This window comes from Mauremys mutica, chromosome 4, assembly GCF_020497125.1.
Source record: "Mauremys mutica isolate MM-2020 ecotype Southern chromosome 4, ASM2049712v1, whole genome shotgun sequence".
NCBI classification, from domain to species: domain Eukaryota; kingdom Metazoa; phylum Chordata; order Testudines; family Geoemydidae; genus Mauremys; species Mauremys mutica.
In genome coordinates this window covers 66415664-66430359 of record NC_059075.1, presented here as the reverse complement: position 1 = coordinate 66430359, position 14696 = coordinate 66415664, and the positions used below count along the sequence as shown (strand labels likewise).

General features: G+C 41.8%; 1 protein-coding gene across 1 annotated transcript in view; it reads left to right on the top strand.

Annotated features, from left to right (window-relative positions):
• PCNX1 (pecanex 1) overlaps positions 1-14696 on the top strand; it is a 131283-nt gene that overhangs the window by 18370 nt on the left and 98217 nt on the right. The window contains exons 4-6 of the mRNA XM_045014974.1: positions 197-242; positions 1689-1778; positions 6569-8260. Coding sequence (XP_044870909.1) covers positions 197-242; positions 1689-1778; positions 6569-8260 — 1828 coding nt within the window. The remainder of the gene's footprint in view (positions 1-196; positions 243-1688; positions 1779-6568; positions 8261-14696) is intronic.

Genomic DNA, 14696 nt, shown 5'->3' with positions numbered 1-14696 from the left:
CAGTTGTGAAGACACAAAGGACTGTTAGGTGCCCAACTTCTGGCACCTAACTCCCATTTGTGCCTTTGGAAATCTCCCTTACGTGTATAAGTAAATAATGTACACATTGCAGCACTAGGAAACTGCAGTTGCCATGTAACTCAGAAAAGGCTTACTCTTTTTTTTTCTTCTCATTTTTAAAATGCGCTGTTTCCAGATTGGATCAGGATTATCTCGTCTTGGAACAACAGCAACCATCAAAGGTAAGATTCGGTCTATCCTTGATATTGCCTTGCAGGAGCATTTCAAATCAGTTTCGATGTGGTATTTCCAAATCCTGTCCACCATCTTTACCTTTCAGCCTGCCATTGTTATAGGGATGGGTGAGCATGCTGCCTGCTGACTAGAAAACATTCTTAATTCTTTGGGCATTGTGATTACAAGTGCAGAGAAACTTTTTAAAACTTCACTGGGAAAGGAAAGCATAGAAATCTGTCTCACTTCCTGAAAGGTGCTTGCTTTTTTCTCCTCTCCCTCACTCTCTATCCTTTCAAATACTCATTTATTACCTACCCTGCAGCCATTGTTCCACCTGCTGCAATACTTTAACTTAATATTACTGGATGCTAAGCATCCAACAAATAAGGAGAGAAGTAGTATTGTCCAGAATAGCTTTTTTAAAATGCATTTTAGTGGGAAAGATTATTTGTAACAGGCAAAATGGAAGGTGGCCTCCTTAAATGTGCAACTTTTAAATTTAAATAAGGAAATAACTGGTTTTCTTCCCTGCCCTGCTAGTTAATCTATGTAAATTTTTATCCTCTTGATGGTTCTGTTCACCCTTCAACAGTGTTTAGTGTGGCTGTATTTGTGCAAAATTCTGATAGAGAAGCTGTGCGCTGGTGTAAACTGTCTTGTACCAGTGCAGCTTAACATGGCTTCAAACTGGAGAAGCTGCAGCAGTGTTAATCACAGTTTATACCAGAGTGGTGTGTCTGTGCTTTATTCCAGTGGCTAAAAACCCTAATGTAAACAAGGCTCAAGGAAAGTCATAGTATTTTGTTTCTGCTAGTCTTCGTTAATCAGAATGTTGCTTTCAAAAATAGGCAACAAAACACCTAAACTGTTAAAAGCAAATAACTTATTGTCTGCAAAATACAGTCAAGTTAGCATGATTAACCTAGCTTACTGCATTACCTGGCAAACTCCTAATATGCTCCATCTTCTATTAGAGAATTGACATGATTGCTCTTTTGTGAATTTGCATTTCAAGGGATATTGTAAATTTACAATCCAGTAAATATTCTTTAAAAAGTAGCTTCAGGTACTTCACCTACCTCTGAGCAAAACTAAATTTTCAGCAGGCTTTCATTTTCCTATTTCTCTCTGTAAGAATATCCTTTTCCTTTCCCACTTGCTATATTGAAGACCCACACAATCAAAAGCAGAACCAGCTTATACACAAAGTAAAACTAACTGATAAAGTAGACACTTTTCTCCAATTCCTTTCTATTACAGTAATCTTATGTTACTTAATTATGGTAGTTAAAACATTTTCAAGCAAAGTGACTAAGCTGAGGTCTTAATGCAAATTTTGAATCTTATGTTTAGCATCTTACTTTTAAGTGAAATATTTTAAAAATATGTGTACCCTCAATAGATTTAAAAGTTAATATTTTGAGCACTAATATGCTTTTTACAATATATAGGAGATACTGACACTGCGAAGACTTCTGATGATATCAGTTTAAGTCTTGGCCGGAGTTGTAGTCTTTGTAAAGAAGGGAGTGAAGAACAAGGTGAGACTTCTGGTTTATTATGCTTTAATCTGGCATTATGGTCCATGATTGCCATAAAACTTCTATATCGGTATGCACTTCATTGGGGCTATTCAGTCCTCCTAATGTCACTTTAATAAATGTTAATTTAGAATAACTCACAACCTCCTAGTTGGTCATACCAAAAAACCTAACACTTCAGTTAAATGTCAGAGTCTGTTACATGTAGGGTGACCAGATAGCAAGTGTGAAAAATCAGGATGGGGGGTATACAAGACAAAGCCCCAAATATCAGAGCTGTCCCCATAAAATCAGGACATTTGGTCACCCGAGTTGCATGAAGCTCATGCTCTGTCACTATTGATACTGCTGGACAGAATGTGGATAATTCATTTATTTTTTAGATGGAACCAAAAAGACGGTGTCTTGGAGTTTCTCCTTTTCTTAATTAATTACAGTAAGCCCTTTGGGTATACAGTGTGCATCCTCTGAAGTTCACCCTTTGCATGCATGCTCAATTTTCTGGCATCGTCCAAAGGGTATTGGATGTATGCTGTATGTTTTGCCCCCTTGCCACTGAAAATGCTCTAAAAGGCATGACACTGGTGTAGTTAGGTACAACTTACAAAAGGTTAGTAAGATTTTTGGAGTGGATTTTTGTATTTGAGGGCATATTTACAGCAAATTGCTTGCAGGATCAGAAACTGCATGTTGCAGCAGTATGTGTGAGAACTATTACTGTGATGCCTGAAAATGTGTGATCATGCATCCTTTCATTGCACGTTAACTTATATTCTATGGTTGTCAGTAGTTTTATTTTTAAACCTGTTTTCATGGGTTTATAACTCCATGAAAAAATCTTGTTAGATGTGAAGCTTAGTATAAACTTGCAGCCTAGAGAATTTTTTCATGGTGACTTCTCTTAGTCATATTTCAGAGGAGTACTGCACCTAAGTAATGCCTAAGTATAAATTGCACCATCTTACCCAGTAGGCAGAGGTGAAAGTAAGCTGGTATGGTACGGCGTACTGGCAAGAGCTGGTAAGGTGTGCCAGACTGGACCAGCTTCCCCGGTGGTGATTTAAAGGGCCCACAGCTCCAGCCACTGCAGGGAGTCCCGGGCCCTTTAAAGCGCTGCTGGAGCTCCAGCAGCTGGGCTCGGGCAGCACTTTAAAGGGCCCGAGGCTCCCCACAGCGTCCAGAGCAAAAACTCAAAAGGTGGTAATAAAATGTTTTTTTAAGTACATCAAAAGCAGGAAGCCTGCTAAACAACCAGTGGGGTCCCTGGATGATCGAGATACAAAAGGAGCGCTTAAAGATGATAAAGTCATTGCGGAGAAACTAAATGGATTCTTTGCTTCAGTCTTCATGGCTGAGGATGCTAGGGAAGTTCCCAAACCTGAGTCATCTTTTGTAGGTGACAAATCTGAGGAACTGTCACAGATTGAATTGTCATTAGAGGAGGAGGTTTTGGAATTAATTGATAAACTTAACATTAACAAGTCACCGTGACCAGATGGCATACACCCAAGAGTTCGGAAAGAACTCAAATGTGAAGTTGCAGAACTATTAACTATGGTTTGTAACCTGTCCTTTAAATCGGCTTCTGTACCTAGTGGCTGGAAGATAGCTAATGTAACGCCAATATTTAAAAAGGGCTCTAGAGGTGATCCCGGCAATTACAGACCGGTAAATCTAACATCAGTGCCGGGCAAATTAGTTGAAACAATCAAAGAATAAAATTGTCAGACACACAGAAGAACATAAATTGTTGGGCAAAAGTCAACATGGTTTCTGTAAAGGGAAATCGTGTCTTACTAATCTATTAGAATTCTTTGAAGGGGTTAACAAACATGTGGATAAGGGGGATCCAGTGGACATAGTGTACTTAGATTTCCAGAAAGCCTTTGACAAGGTCCCTCACCAAAGGCTCTTCTGTAAATTAAGTTGTCATGGGTTAAAAGGGAAGATCATTTCATGGATTGAGAACTGGTTAAAAGACAGGGAACAAAGGGTAGGAATAAATGGTAAATGTTCAGACTGGAGAGCAGTAACTAGTGGTGTTCCCCAAGGGTCAGTCCTATCCTATTCAACTTATTCATAAATGATCTGGAGAAAGGGGTAAACAGTGAGGTGGCAAAGTTTGCAGACTGTGAAGAACTTCAAAAGATCTCACAAAACTAAGTGATTTAGCAACCAAATGGCAAATGAAATTTACTGTGGATAAATGTAAAGTAGTGCACATTGGAAAAAATAACCCCAACTAACATACAATATGATGGGGGTTAATTTAGCTACAATGAATCAGGAAAAGGTCTTGGAGTCATTGTGGATAGTTCTCTGAAGGTGTCCATGCAGTGTGCAGAGACAGTCAAAAAAGCAAACCAGATGTTAGGAATCATTAAAAAGGGGATAGAGAATAAGACGGAGAATATGATATTGCCCTTATATAAATCGATGGTATGCCCACATCTGGAATACTGCATACAGATGTGGTCTCCTCATCTCAAAAAAGATATACTGGCACTAGAAAAGGTTTAGAGAAGGGCAACTAAAATGATTAGGGGTTTGGAACGGGTCCCATATGAAGAGAGTTTAAAGAGGCTAGGACTCTTCAGCTTGGAAAAGAGAAGACTAAGGGGGGATATGATAGAGGTATATAAAATCATGAGTGATGTGGAGAAAGTAGATAAGGAAAAGTTATTTACTTATTCCCATAATACAAGAACTAGGGGCCACCAAATGAAATTAATGAGCAGGAGGCTTAAAACAAATAAAAGGAAGTTCTTCTTCACACACCGCACAGTCAACTTGTGGAACTCCTTGCTAAGGAGGTTGTGAAGGCTAGGACTATAACAAGGTTTAAAAGAGAACTGGATAAATTCATGGAGGTAAGTCCATAAATGGCTATTAGCCAGGATGGATAAGGAATGGTGTCCCTAGCCTCTGTTTGTCAGAGGGTGGAAATGGATGGCAGGAGAGAGATCACTTGATCATTACCTGTTAGGTTCACTCCCTCTGGGGCACCTGGCATTGGCCACTGTTGGTAGACAGGCTTCTGGGCTAGGTGGACCTTTGGTCTGACCCAGTACGGCCGTTCTTATGAGCACTGGGCCCTTTAAATCCCTGCCTGAGCCCGGCTGCCGAAGCCCTGGAGGTGATTTAAAGGGCCAGGTGCTTCGGCCGCTGCGGGGAGCCCTGGGTCCTTTAAAGCGCCACCCGAGACCCGCTGCCACTACCCCAGCGGCGGCAGGGCTCTGGCAGTGCTTTAAAGGGCCCAGGGCTCCCCTCAGTGGCAGGAGTGCCGGGCCTTTTAAATCCCCGCTGGAGCCCTGCTGCCCCGGGGTAGCTCCGGGCCCTTTAATTCACCCTGGAGCCCCAGGGCTCCCAGCCGCCTCTGCAGCTGGTAGCTCCGGGGTCATTTAAAGGCCAAGGGGCTCCCAGCCACAGCTGGAGTCCCAGGGCCTTTAAATATTGAAAGGCCACGCCTCTTCCAGTTGAGGCCACGCACCTGCTCAGGACTCGGTGTACCGGTAAGTCCTTTAAGTTACTTTCACCCCTGCCAGTAGGTAGGTTACCTGTGTATTCAGAGTCACGACTGTTTGCTTCACTGACAAGTTTCAGGCTTTCTACTCCAGCTCTGCAGTGCTAGCTGAGAGTTATCTGGATTCTGCTCCTTCTTGTGCATAGGCAGAGCTACTATGTATTAAGTTCCAATCAGTTAATTACACTTGTATGAACCCACTGTAAACAATGAGGGCTGGTAATTGTGTTGGCCTGATTTGGCCTCCAGGTCTTTTATATAGGTGGTAATGCACAAGAAGGAAAAGAGCTTCACTCTTGATGCTTTCTGCAAGACAGGCAGAAGGAAAAAATCTCTAAATATAATATAAATAATTGTAATTTTAGTGCACGTGATACTACAGTTGTTGAGACACATGACGACACATGATGCTCTTTTTACAGCACCATTTTCCAGAGTAGAGCTGCAGTTCAGTTTTGAATGAGTAGTAACTACTTGTATACCTAAATCTGGGATTCAGCACTGCAGTTTAGAAGAATTTGAATAACTTCCCCTTCAGGTGGAGTGTGATCAAACTGTTTGCTGACAGTGCATGCAGATTTGTTAATATGAGCATTTTATAGTCTATGGTAGGAAACTAATGCACTTGATGGGTTTTTCTCTATGCCTTTTGGATCTACTTTAGTCACTTCAGTCATGGGGTCTTACTGCAGTGACTGCTTTGATCACTTTTTAAAATTTCTGTAAGATTGTGAATGTAGTCACATTTACTGTATTTTCCTACAAAGGAGCAGATCTGATCCTTTTTTACAAAAAAAGGACTTGATGCACATACTGCATCAAAGAACATTAAGTCTGACAAAGATCACTAAAGTAGAGGAATCGCTTTTTTTGACCTTCAATAATAAGGTGTGATGGGACATAATGTTTAATAATTCTGTTCTGTCCAAGTATTGAAGATGTATAACTCTCAATACAAATGATGTACAACTGTGCTCTGTCTTGACACAGTACTATCTTACTCTTAGTGTTTGCTAATGTAGCCCATGTTTAACTCTCACGTGAGTGCTGCAGCGATATTTGTATTTTTCTGGCATTGTCTACTAATTGCTCAACAAGTCTCCCAGAACCTGAAATGCTGCAGTCTAGCTAACTGGACCTGTAAAACTTTTACTGTCGTAGCAAGTAACTAACTTTTCACTGAACTGTTTCTTTTGTAACCTAGTAGTAGAAAAGCAAAGTTGTATGTCTTGCTGACTTTAATATTTTCAAATGTATACTTACACAGATTTGGCAGCTGATCAGAAGATTCTTCATCTGGTCTCCAATGACTCCTTTGTTTCCATCCAGCCTTCGTTATCCTCTGGACAGGATTTGCCAAGGGACAACAGTGATAAAGTGTGCCTCCCTAACAACCACCATGTGGATCAGTCTCTATCTAGTGCATGTGACACTGAAATGGCTTCTCTTGTACCTTTGCATTCCCACTCCTATAGAAAAGATCACAGACCACGAGGTGTGCCAAGGACCTCTAGCTCTGCTGTTGCTTTTCCAGATGCTTCTCTAAATGACTTTCCTCTCTATCAACAAAAACGAGGACTAGATCCAGTCAGTGAGTTGGAAGCTTCCAAACCCCATTGTGGATCTAAAGAATCCTTAGCTGAGAACTCTTGTATTTCAGGAGTCTTTCAGTTAGATGACATCCTGAAAAGTAGTAGCCCTCAGCAGCTGGCCAAGAGTGGGAAGAGCAAATCTTTGAAAGCAGAGAAAAGCGTGGACAGTCTGAGAAGCCTGAGTGGTAGGAGTAGTGGTTCAACAGAAAGCTATTGCAGTGGAATTGATCGTGACACTAACAGTACCATCAGTAGCTACAAAAGTGAGCAGACCAGTTCAACTCATGTAGAAAATGTGTTGTCAGAGCATGAGGAGTCTCCTAGAGAAGAGAGCAAGACCAGCAAGAGAAAGGACTGCTGTATTGACTCAGAGGATGACAGTAGCTCTGCTACAGATAAAAGGTCTAGTAGTGAAAGAACTGCTGTAGAAATGAGCACTAATAGTGGTGTTCAAGAAACAAAGGATTCTAACACATCCGATGAGATACACAGTCAAAGGGGTCTTAGTGCCTCTGCTTCAGAAGAAGCCAATAAGAACCCACATGCCAATGAACTGACTACACAAGTAGACAGGCCACCTGGGAAGGCTGCTGAAACACGAGATGATCAGAGTGAGAAATTGGCTGCCTTAGTTGATTCAAGAACTTGTAAAGAAACAGGTGGTAAACAAAAGGAAGGAGATGTACGACCTAAATCCTCTAGCTTAATCCATCGGACAGCCTCTGTTCATAAATCGAGCAGGAGACGGACAGGAAAAAAGCGGGCTAGTAGTTTTGACTCAAGCCGGCATAGGGAATACATTTCCTTTCGAGGTGTGTCTGGAACCAAACCCCAAAGTGCTGTGTTTTGTCATGACGAGGACTCCAGTGATCAGAGTGACTTGAGCAGGACCTCAAGCATGCAGTCAGCCCACCAGTTCAGCAGTGATAGCTCTTCCAGCACCACTTCCCATTCATGTCAGTCTCCTGAGGGAAAGTACAATGCTCTAAAGACCAAATACATTAAAGAAAGAGGAGGCGCAGACTCAAACACCCACAAAGCCCATTTAGGCTCTGAAGGAATTAGCAAAAAACGTTCAACACGTCGAACTTCTAGCACTAACAGTGTGAAGAGTCGTGCCAGAGTATTAAGTCTGGACAGTGGTACTGTAGCCTGTTTAAATAACCCAAATAGCTTAATGGCACCAGGTAACATAAAACAATTAACCACTTCAAAATCAGATTTGGAGGCCAAAGAGGGAGAGGTGCTAGATGAGCTATCTCTATTGGGAAGGGCTTCACATTTAGAGTCAGTCACTCGTTCTAGGAATAGCTTGCCAAGCCAGGCTATGTTTCCCGAAGGGGAAGAGCAAGAATCAGCAAGTGGAGGTAAGTAACAAAGCTACCAGAAGTAACATTACCACATGTTGCTACTAAATTTGGTAACCATGATTATTTGCTCTTTGACTTACAACAAACTATACTTCAATTCTTCATCCTGTTCTGGTTTTAGTTTTACTAGAGACAAAAGAAAAGCTTCCCCATGGAAGTTCTGTGTTTTAGAGGACACAAAGCTTTTGGGACTGTGTGTAAGGGCATGTAATGAAATATTATAGAATCCATTGTTGATATTCCTTGTTTTTTTTACAGAACTGTGTCTTTGGGTTACATCGTTGTAACTGAGGGTAGACCTGCTTCACTATTGCTCTCAAAACAAATTAAAAGAATCCTACATTAATTTATAAAGCTCTTTTTAAGCCTTTGTGCTACTTGAAATTGTAAGAATAACCCTTCTTCTGTGCCTGTTAATTGGAATTGTCTAGCATGGCTTGGTACTACACTTCAAAAAAAAAAAAAAAAAAAAATCTGCCCTTGTGTCTTGAATTGCTTTTTCTCATGACAGTTTGGTTACTTCACTAAATCTTTATAGGAATTTGATTTTTTGCGTTAACCTTGTCATTGTTACCAAGGTGGTTGAGCAAAGTCATTTGCATCAGGATTAGCTTTTTTTTTCTCATTATGAGCCAACCCAATCCTTCCAGTGACAATGAGGGGAATGTAACTTCCTGTTGTTGTTTAAAATTGCTTGGATTACTGATGGAACAGGAGACGTAAACTTGACTTATTGGTTGCAGGCAAAATGAGCATAGGGATGTACTACTCTATTTTTTTCATACTGAGGATTTCATCAGTATCAATCAATCATCTCTGTTTCAGCTTCTGCGTTTCTTGAGTCATTTTGCCAAACTGGCTATCTTAGACCAGAAGGGTTGACTCTTGTCACTTGGTTGTGGAAATTGAATGGACCAGAAATAAGAATTTTCAGGACCTTTGTATAGTTACTGATTATTTCAAGTCTGACTTCTAGTTTCCTTTAAATTTGGATTTCATCGCTGATATCTGGATCCTGTCAATGAAAGTCATGAAAACTATAAAACTTCAAGTGTGTAGGTAGATGGAGACTGTATAAACATTTGTAATTAAGTTGTAAGACATTGTAATTGTTACTTTTATTAGAGCAAGTATTAAGTTTGCTTAAATCATAAAAGGTAGTGAATATTTCATCTTGTAAGATGAAATTTGTTTAAAGTCTGTTTGGAAGACTAAACACAATTCATGCTATCCCTTTACTGCCCTTAGTTTAGAAGCAAGCATTATAACTTACAGTACATTTAATTTCTGAAAAATTGTGAAACTGGCATTAGGGTTCTGTCAGTGATTCTTGATCAAATTTCATTTAGTTTGTGTGTGTGTGTGTGTATGTGTATATATATATATATATATATATCCTGTTTAGTTGCCTTTAGTGTGAAATCTGCAAGTCAAATTGGGTTCTTTCTAGCTTGTCTATCATTAGTAATGCTACGATTTAGTCATGAGTATTTTTTTTAAGTCATGGACACATCACGGACAATAAATGAAAATTCACAGCCCCATGACTTGTCTGTGACTTGTACTATAAATACTCCTGACTAAATCTTATCTGGGGGGCCCCCAAGGAGAGTCTGCTACTTGGGGGTGCCCCTGCGGGTCTGCTGCTCTAGGAGGGGTAGGGGCTGCAACACTGGGGGGAGGGGCGCTGAGCAGCAGTTGCTCCGGCTGCCCTGGGAGTGCTGCCGGGGGCCGCTGAGCTGTGGCTGCTTCCGCTGTCCCCGGGACCACTGGCTACTTCAGAAGTCATGGAGGTTGCGGAAAGTCATGGTATTCCACAACCTCTATGACGGACACAGAGCCCTAATCATCTGTAATGAGTTCTGGAACTTAACGAATCACCTAATGAAGCAATCTGAGTCAGGAAAGAATCCAGCTTGTTCTTTCACAAATAGCTCTTCAAGGTTAACACTGTTATAACATACCCCTGGTCTACACTGGGGGGCGGGGTGTCGATGTAAGATACGCAACTTCAGCTACAGGAATGGCGTAGCTGAAGTCAACGTATCTTATTTCGACTTGCCTCCCATCCTCACAGCGCGGGGTCGACTCCGCTACTTCCACTTGCCCTGGTGGAGTTCCGGAGTCGACGGGAGCGTGTTTGGGGATTGATATATCGCGTCTAGACAAGATGTGATATATCGATCCCCGATAGATCGATCGCTACCTGCTGATTCGACGGGTAGTCTGGACGTACCCATAGTAAAAACATCCTTGTCACCAAAGTGGTAAGCAGTTTTGATTTTAATACCTATTGGGAACAGATCTGATTAATAAAAGGGCCTGTTTATAAATTCACTGTTCTCACCATAACTGCACTCTTCTTAGTTTATTAGTACAGTCAAACTACTTTAGTGTAAATTTTTTGTTTGAACGGTTTCTGATATGCAAACAAGGATGGATACAATATACTGTCTCTAGAGATGACTGATCTTAATTTTTGTGTGAACACTAATCACCTTTAGTTTGTGGCAGAGTTGGTACATTGATAGTAGAAATATGCTGCCAACTTGCAGGCCCTTTATGAAGACAATGCATACCAAACCAAAAGGTATTAACCTCTTGGTACTTACCTGCAGTGAGCTGTACAGTATAAGATTTTGTTTAACATGGAAAGTCCTTCCATTTGCTGTTCCTTACAAAATGGCTGTTTTCTGGCATAGATCCCTAATGCTCTGAATAGGCTCCTTGGATGAACAAGAAGAATACGTGGGAGAAAGTGATCGAATTTGTACAGTATTTGCTTTAGTTATGGAGAACTACCTAGTACACCTGAACTCAGGTCAAGGCTGGTGGGTTAAGAGAACATCTGGAGAGGAGTGTGAAGGCGTATTTCAGTGGGCTTGTCTCAAGCTGTTGAAAGGAAATGCTAGCTTTTGTACCTTGCTGTGTTAATCTTGATTTAAGTCGACAGCAAGGAAACCTTGATTTGAATAATTTAAAAAGTAATCTTGCTTTGCATTTGGGCTTTTTAGTTGCCTTCCTAAAGGGTTGATTCTAAAGCCTGGTCTACACTAGGCGTTTAAATCGGTTTTAGGAGCGTAAAACCGATTTAACGCCCAACCCGTCCACACCAAGAGGCCCTTAATATCGATATAAAGGGCTCTTTAAACCGGTTTCTGTACTCCTCCCTAACGAGAGGAGTAGCGCCAATATCGGTATTAACATATCGGATTAGGGTTAGTGTGGCCGCTGATCGACGGTATTGGCCTCCGGGAGCTATCCCACAGTGCACCACTGACCGCTCTGGACTGCAATCTGAACTCGGATGCAGTGGTCAGGTAGACAGGAAAAGCCCCGCGAACTTTTGAATATTTCCTGTTTGCCTAGCGTGGAGCTCCGATCAGCACGGGTGGCGATGCAGTCCGAAATCAAAATAAAAAAAGAGCTCCAGCATGGACCATGCGGACGTGATCGCTGTAAGGGCAGGCAAATCCGTTCTATCAGCGCTCCGTTATAGAAGATGAAATTCAGAATCATTTTAAAAAATTCTCCAGACAGAACCCGGAAGTTCCAAGGGGCGGGGGAGGCTGCGGGAACTATGGGATAGCTAGGGAATAGCTACCCACAGTGCAACGCTCCAGAAACCGACGCTAGCCTCGGACCGCGGACGCACACCACCGAATTAATGTGCTTAGTGTGGCCGCGCGCACTCGATTTTATAGAATCTGTTTTACAAAACCGGTTTATGCAAATTCGGAATAGTCCCGTAGTGTAGACGTACCCTAAGTGGTTGGTATAAACATTACAACATGGTTATTTGCAAACAAATTTAGCCTTTACACTAAATTTGTACTGCTTTTTGCTAGAATGGAAGGTACACTGTATCTATATATCTTTGTTTAAGCAGTTGTTTTAACATACACTTCAGATGCTTGATTTTTACGTTTTGGTTAGAAAATGGTGACTGACACATTTCTTGACTTAATTAGTTTTTACTTTTGATTTATGTCCAGCTGTATTTGTCTGGGAAAAAAAATTAAAAATTCACAGCAATAGCATTTTAAAAACTTGTTTTTCATTAGTAAAATAAAACTACCTCAAATACGCTGGATACATAAGAAAAATTTGGCAAAACATCATTTGCATTGAAAACTGATTTTATTAAACAAAGGAAATATTAAATAGCTAGTGAATTGCTGGATTGCTTTTGGTTACTATGGGCCAGATTTCAAAGGTAGACAGGTGCCTAGAGCAGGGGTGGGCAAACTATGGGCTGTGGGCCACATCCAGCTCATCAGCCATTTGAATCGAGCCCAAGGAGGGGGATCAGGGCTGGGGCAGCGGGTTGTGGCTCCAGCTGGGGGTGCAGGCTCTGGAGTGGGGCTGGAGATGTGGAGTTTGGGGTGCAGGAGGGTACTCCAGGCTGGGACTGAGAGGTTCGGAGGGCGGGAGGGGGATCATAGCTGGGACACGGAGAGAGGCTCAGGCATGCAGGCTTACTGCAAGCTGCTACCAGAAGCAGTGGCATGTCCCCCCTCGGGCTCCTGTGCATAGAGGTGGGCAGGGGGCTCCACTCCACATGTTGCCCCACCCCAAGTGCTGCCTTGCAGCTCCCATTGGCTGGGAACCACGGCCAGTGGGAGCCACAGGGGCGGCGCCTGTGGATGAGGCAGTGTGCAGTAGGGCTGCCTGGCCGCACCTCCACGAGGGGGCACATGCTGCTGCTTCTGCTTCTTCTGGGAGCAGCTCGAGGTAAACCTGCATCCCTGAGCCTCTTCCCCCTGCCCAACCCCCTTGCCCCAGTCCTGATCCCCCTCCTGTCCTCTGAACCCCTCAGTCCCAGCCCAGAGCACCCTCCTACATCCCAAATCCCTCAGCCCCAACCCCACTCCAGATCCTGCCCCCCCCCACACCTCCCACTCTTCCTGCCCCAGCTTAGAGCCCTCACCCCCCACCCCAATTTTGTGAGCATTCATGGCCTGCCATACAATTTCCATACCCAGATGTGGCCCTCGGGCCACAAAGTTTGCCCACCCCTGGCCTAGAGGGATTTTCAAAAGCAATTTGAAATCAATGGGAGCTGAGCGCATAATCAGAGTACTTTTGAAAATCCCTCTAGGCACCTGTCTGCCTTTGAAAATCTGGCCCACAGTGACCAGAAACAATGCAAAGTGCTTTTGAAAATCTCTCTCCATCTAAATACCTTTGACAGTCTGGCTCCTTTTCTTTTACTTTATTAGAATTAGATCTCATTCCCTTCCAAATGGTTTTTATTCATATATTTGACAGGGAAAACAAGCTTTCCTGCTTTCATTCCATATTGGTTTCTCAATTTTGAATGAAATAGTCCAACTGAAGAAAATATTCTCTCTGCTCCTACTAACTAAACTGAAACCAACAGCAAGGCAAAAGCCTTTCTGCGCAACAGAAACTGTAAGTACTTGCACCTGGAAAAAGAAAATACAGTACCAGCATTTGCTAAATTGTAAAGACTGAACACAATATCAACAATGTAGTGCATAAAATTGTGTTTATAATGGTTGAGTTGACCTCACAAACATGTCCCCCCCACCCCTCCAATTCTTTTGTATACCTAAAAAAAGCAGATCCATGGGCTTATTAAAATTTGAGGACTCGTTGCGTCATTTATTTAAATTTTAATGGATTATAACAACCTATGTCAAGGCCTAAACTTATTATAATTGCAAATTAAATTTGCAACAGGTTTATTTTTGAAGAGAAAAATGTGTGTAGTTTAAGAACTCTTTTGTAAATCTAATTTTATCCTCCCTGGATTGAAATCCCTCTTGATAATGCAGAGTTTTTTTCCTACACAATACACAGCGTGTTTAAGGAGCTGCTCATCCTATTCCCTTGTCTAATGTATTGGTCTATAATAAATCCCCACCATTACTCTGTTTTTGTCAGTTGCAACTAGAATCCTATCTCTAATATGGGCAACCCAAGTCTTTCAGGCTGAATGAGTCAAATGTACATGCCTGTTTTGCTGTCTGTAGTCCTTAGGCAACATTCCCCTCTTAAGCCTATAACAGAATTCATGATTCCCAACGTTCCTCTGCAGTGTAACTGATAATTTTGTAACGTAACATGTCACTTCTCCCATACCTCACCTTTAATGTCTTGTCTACAGATGTAACAGTATACTGCTACCAAGTTTTTTTTATTTTATTCAATGTGGAGGTTAATACAGTTCCACGTGATGAATTTTTTTGGGTTCTTCGTTGGAAATGACATACATAAAACTGTTTAAAAGAATGTTCTGTTTGCTAAGTCAAGTCCTCTGAAGTTAAGAAATGCTAGAATTAGGTTATCTGTGCAACCTTAATTTGGCCTCCTTGTGTATATTCAGTAGGATAGTCTCTAATTACCTAGTCACATAACTAGTTGTTCTACGGGACTCCTGCCTCATTCACTGCACAGGATGGACTGT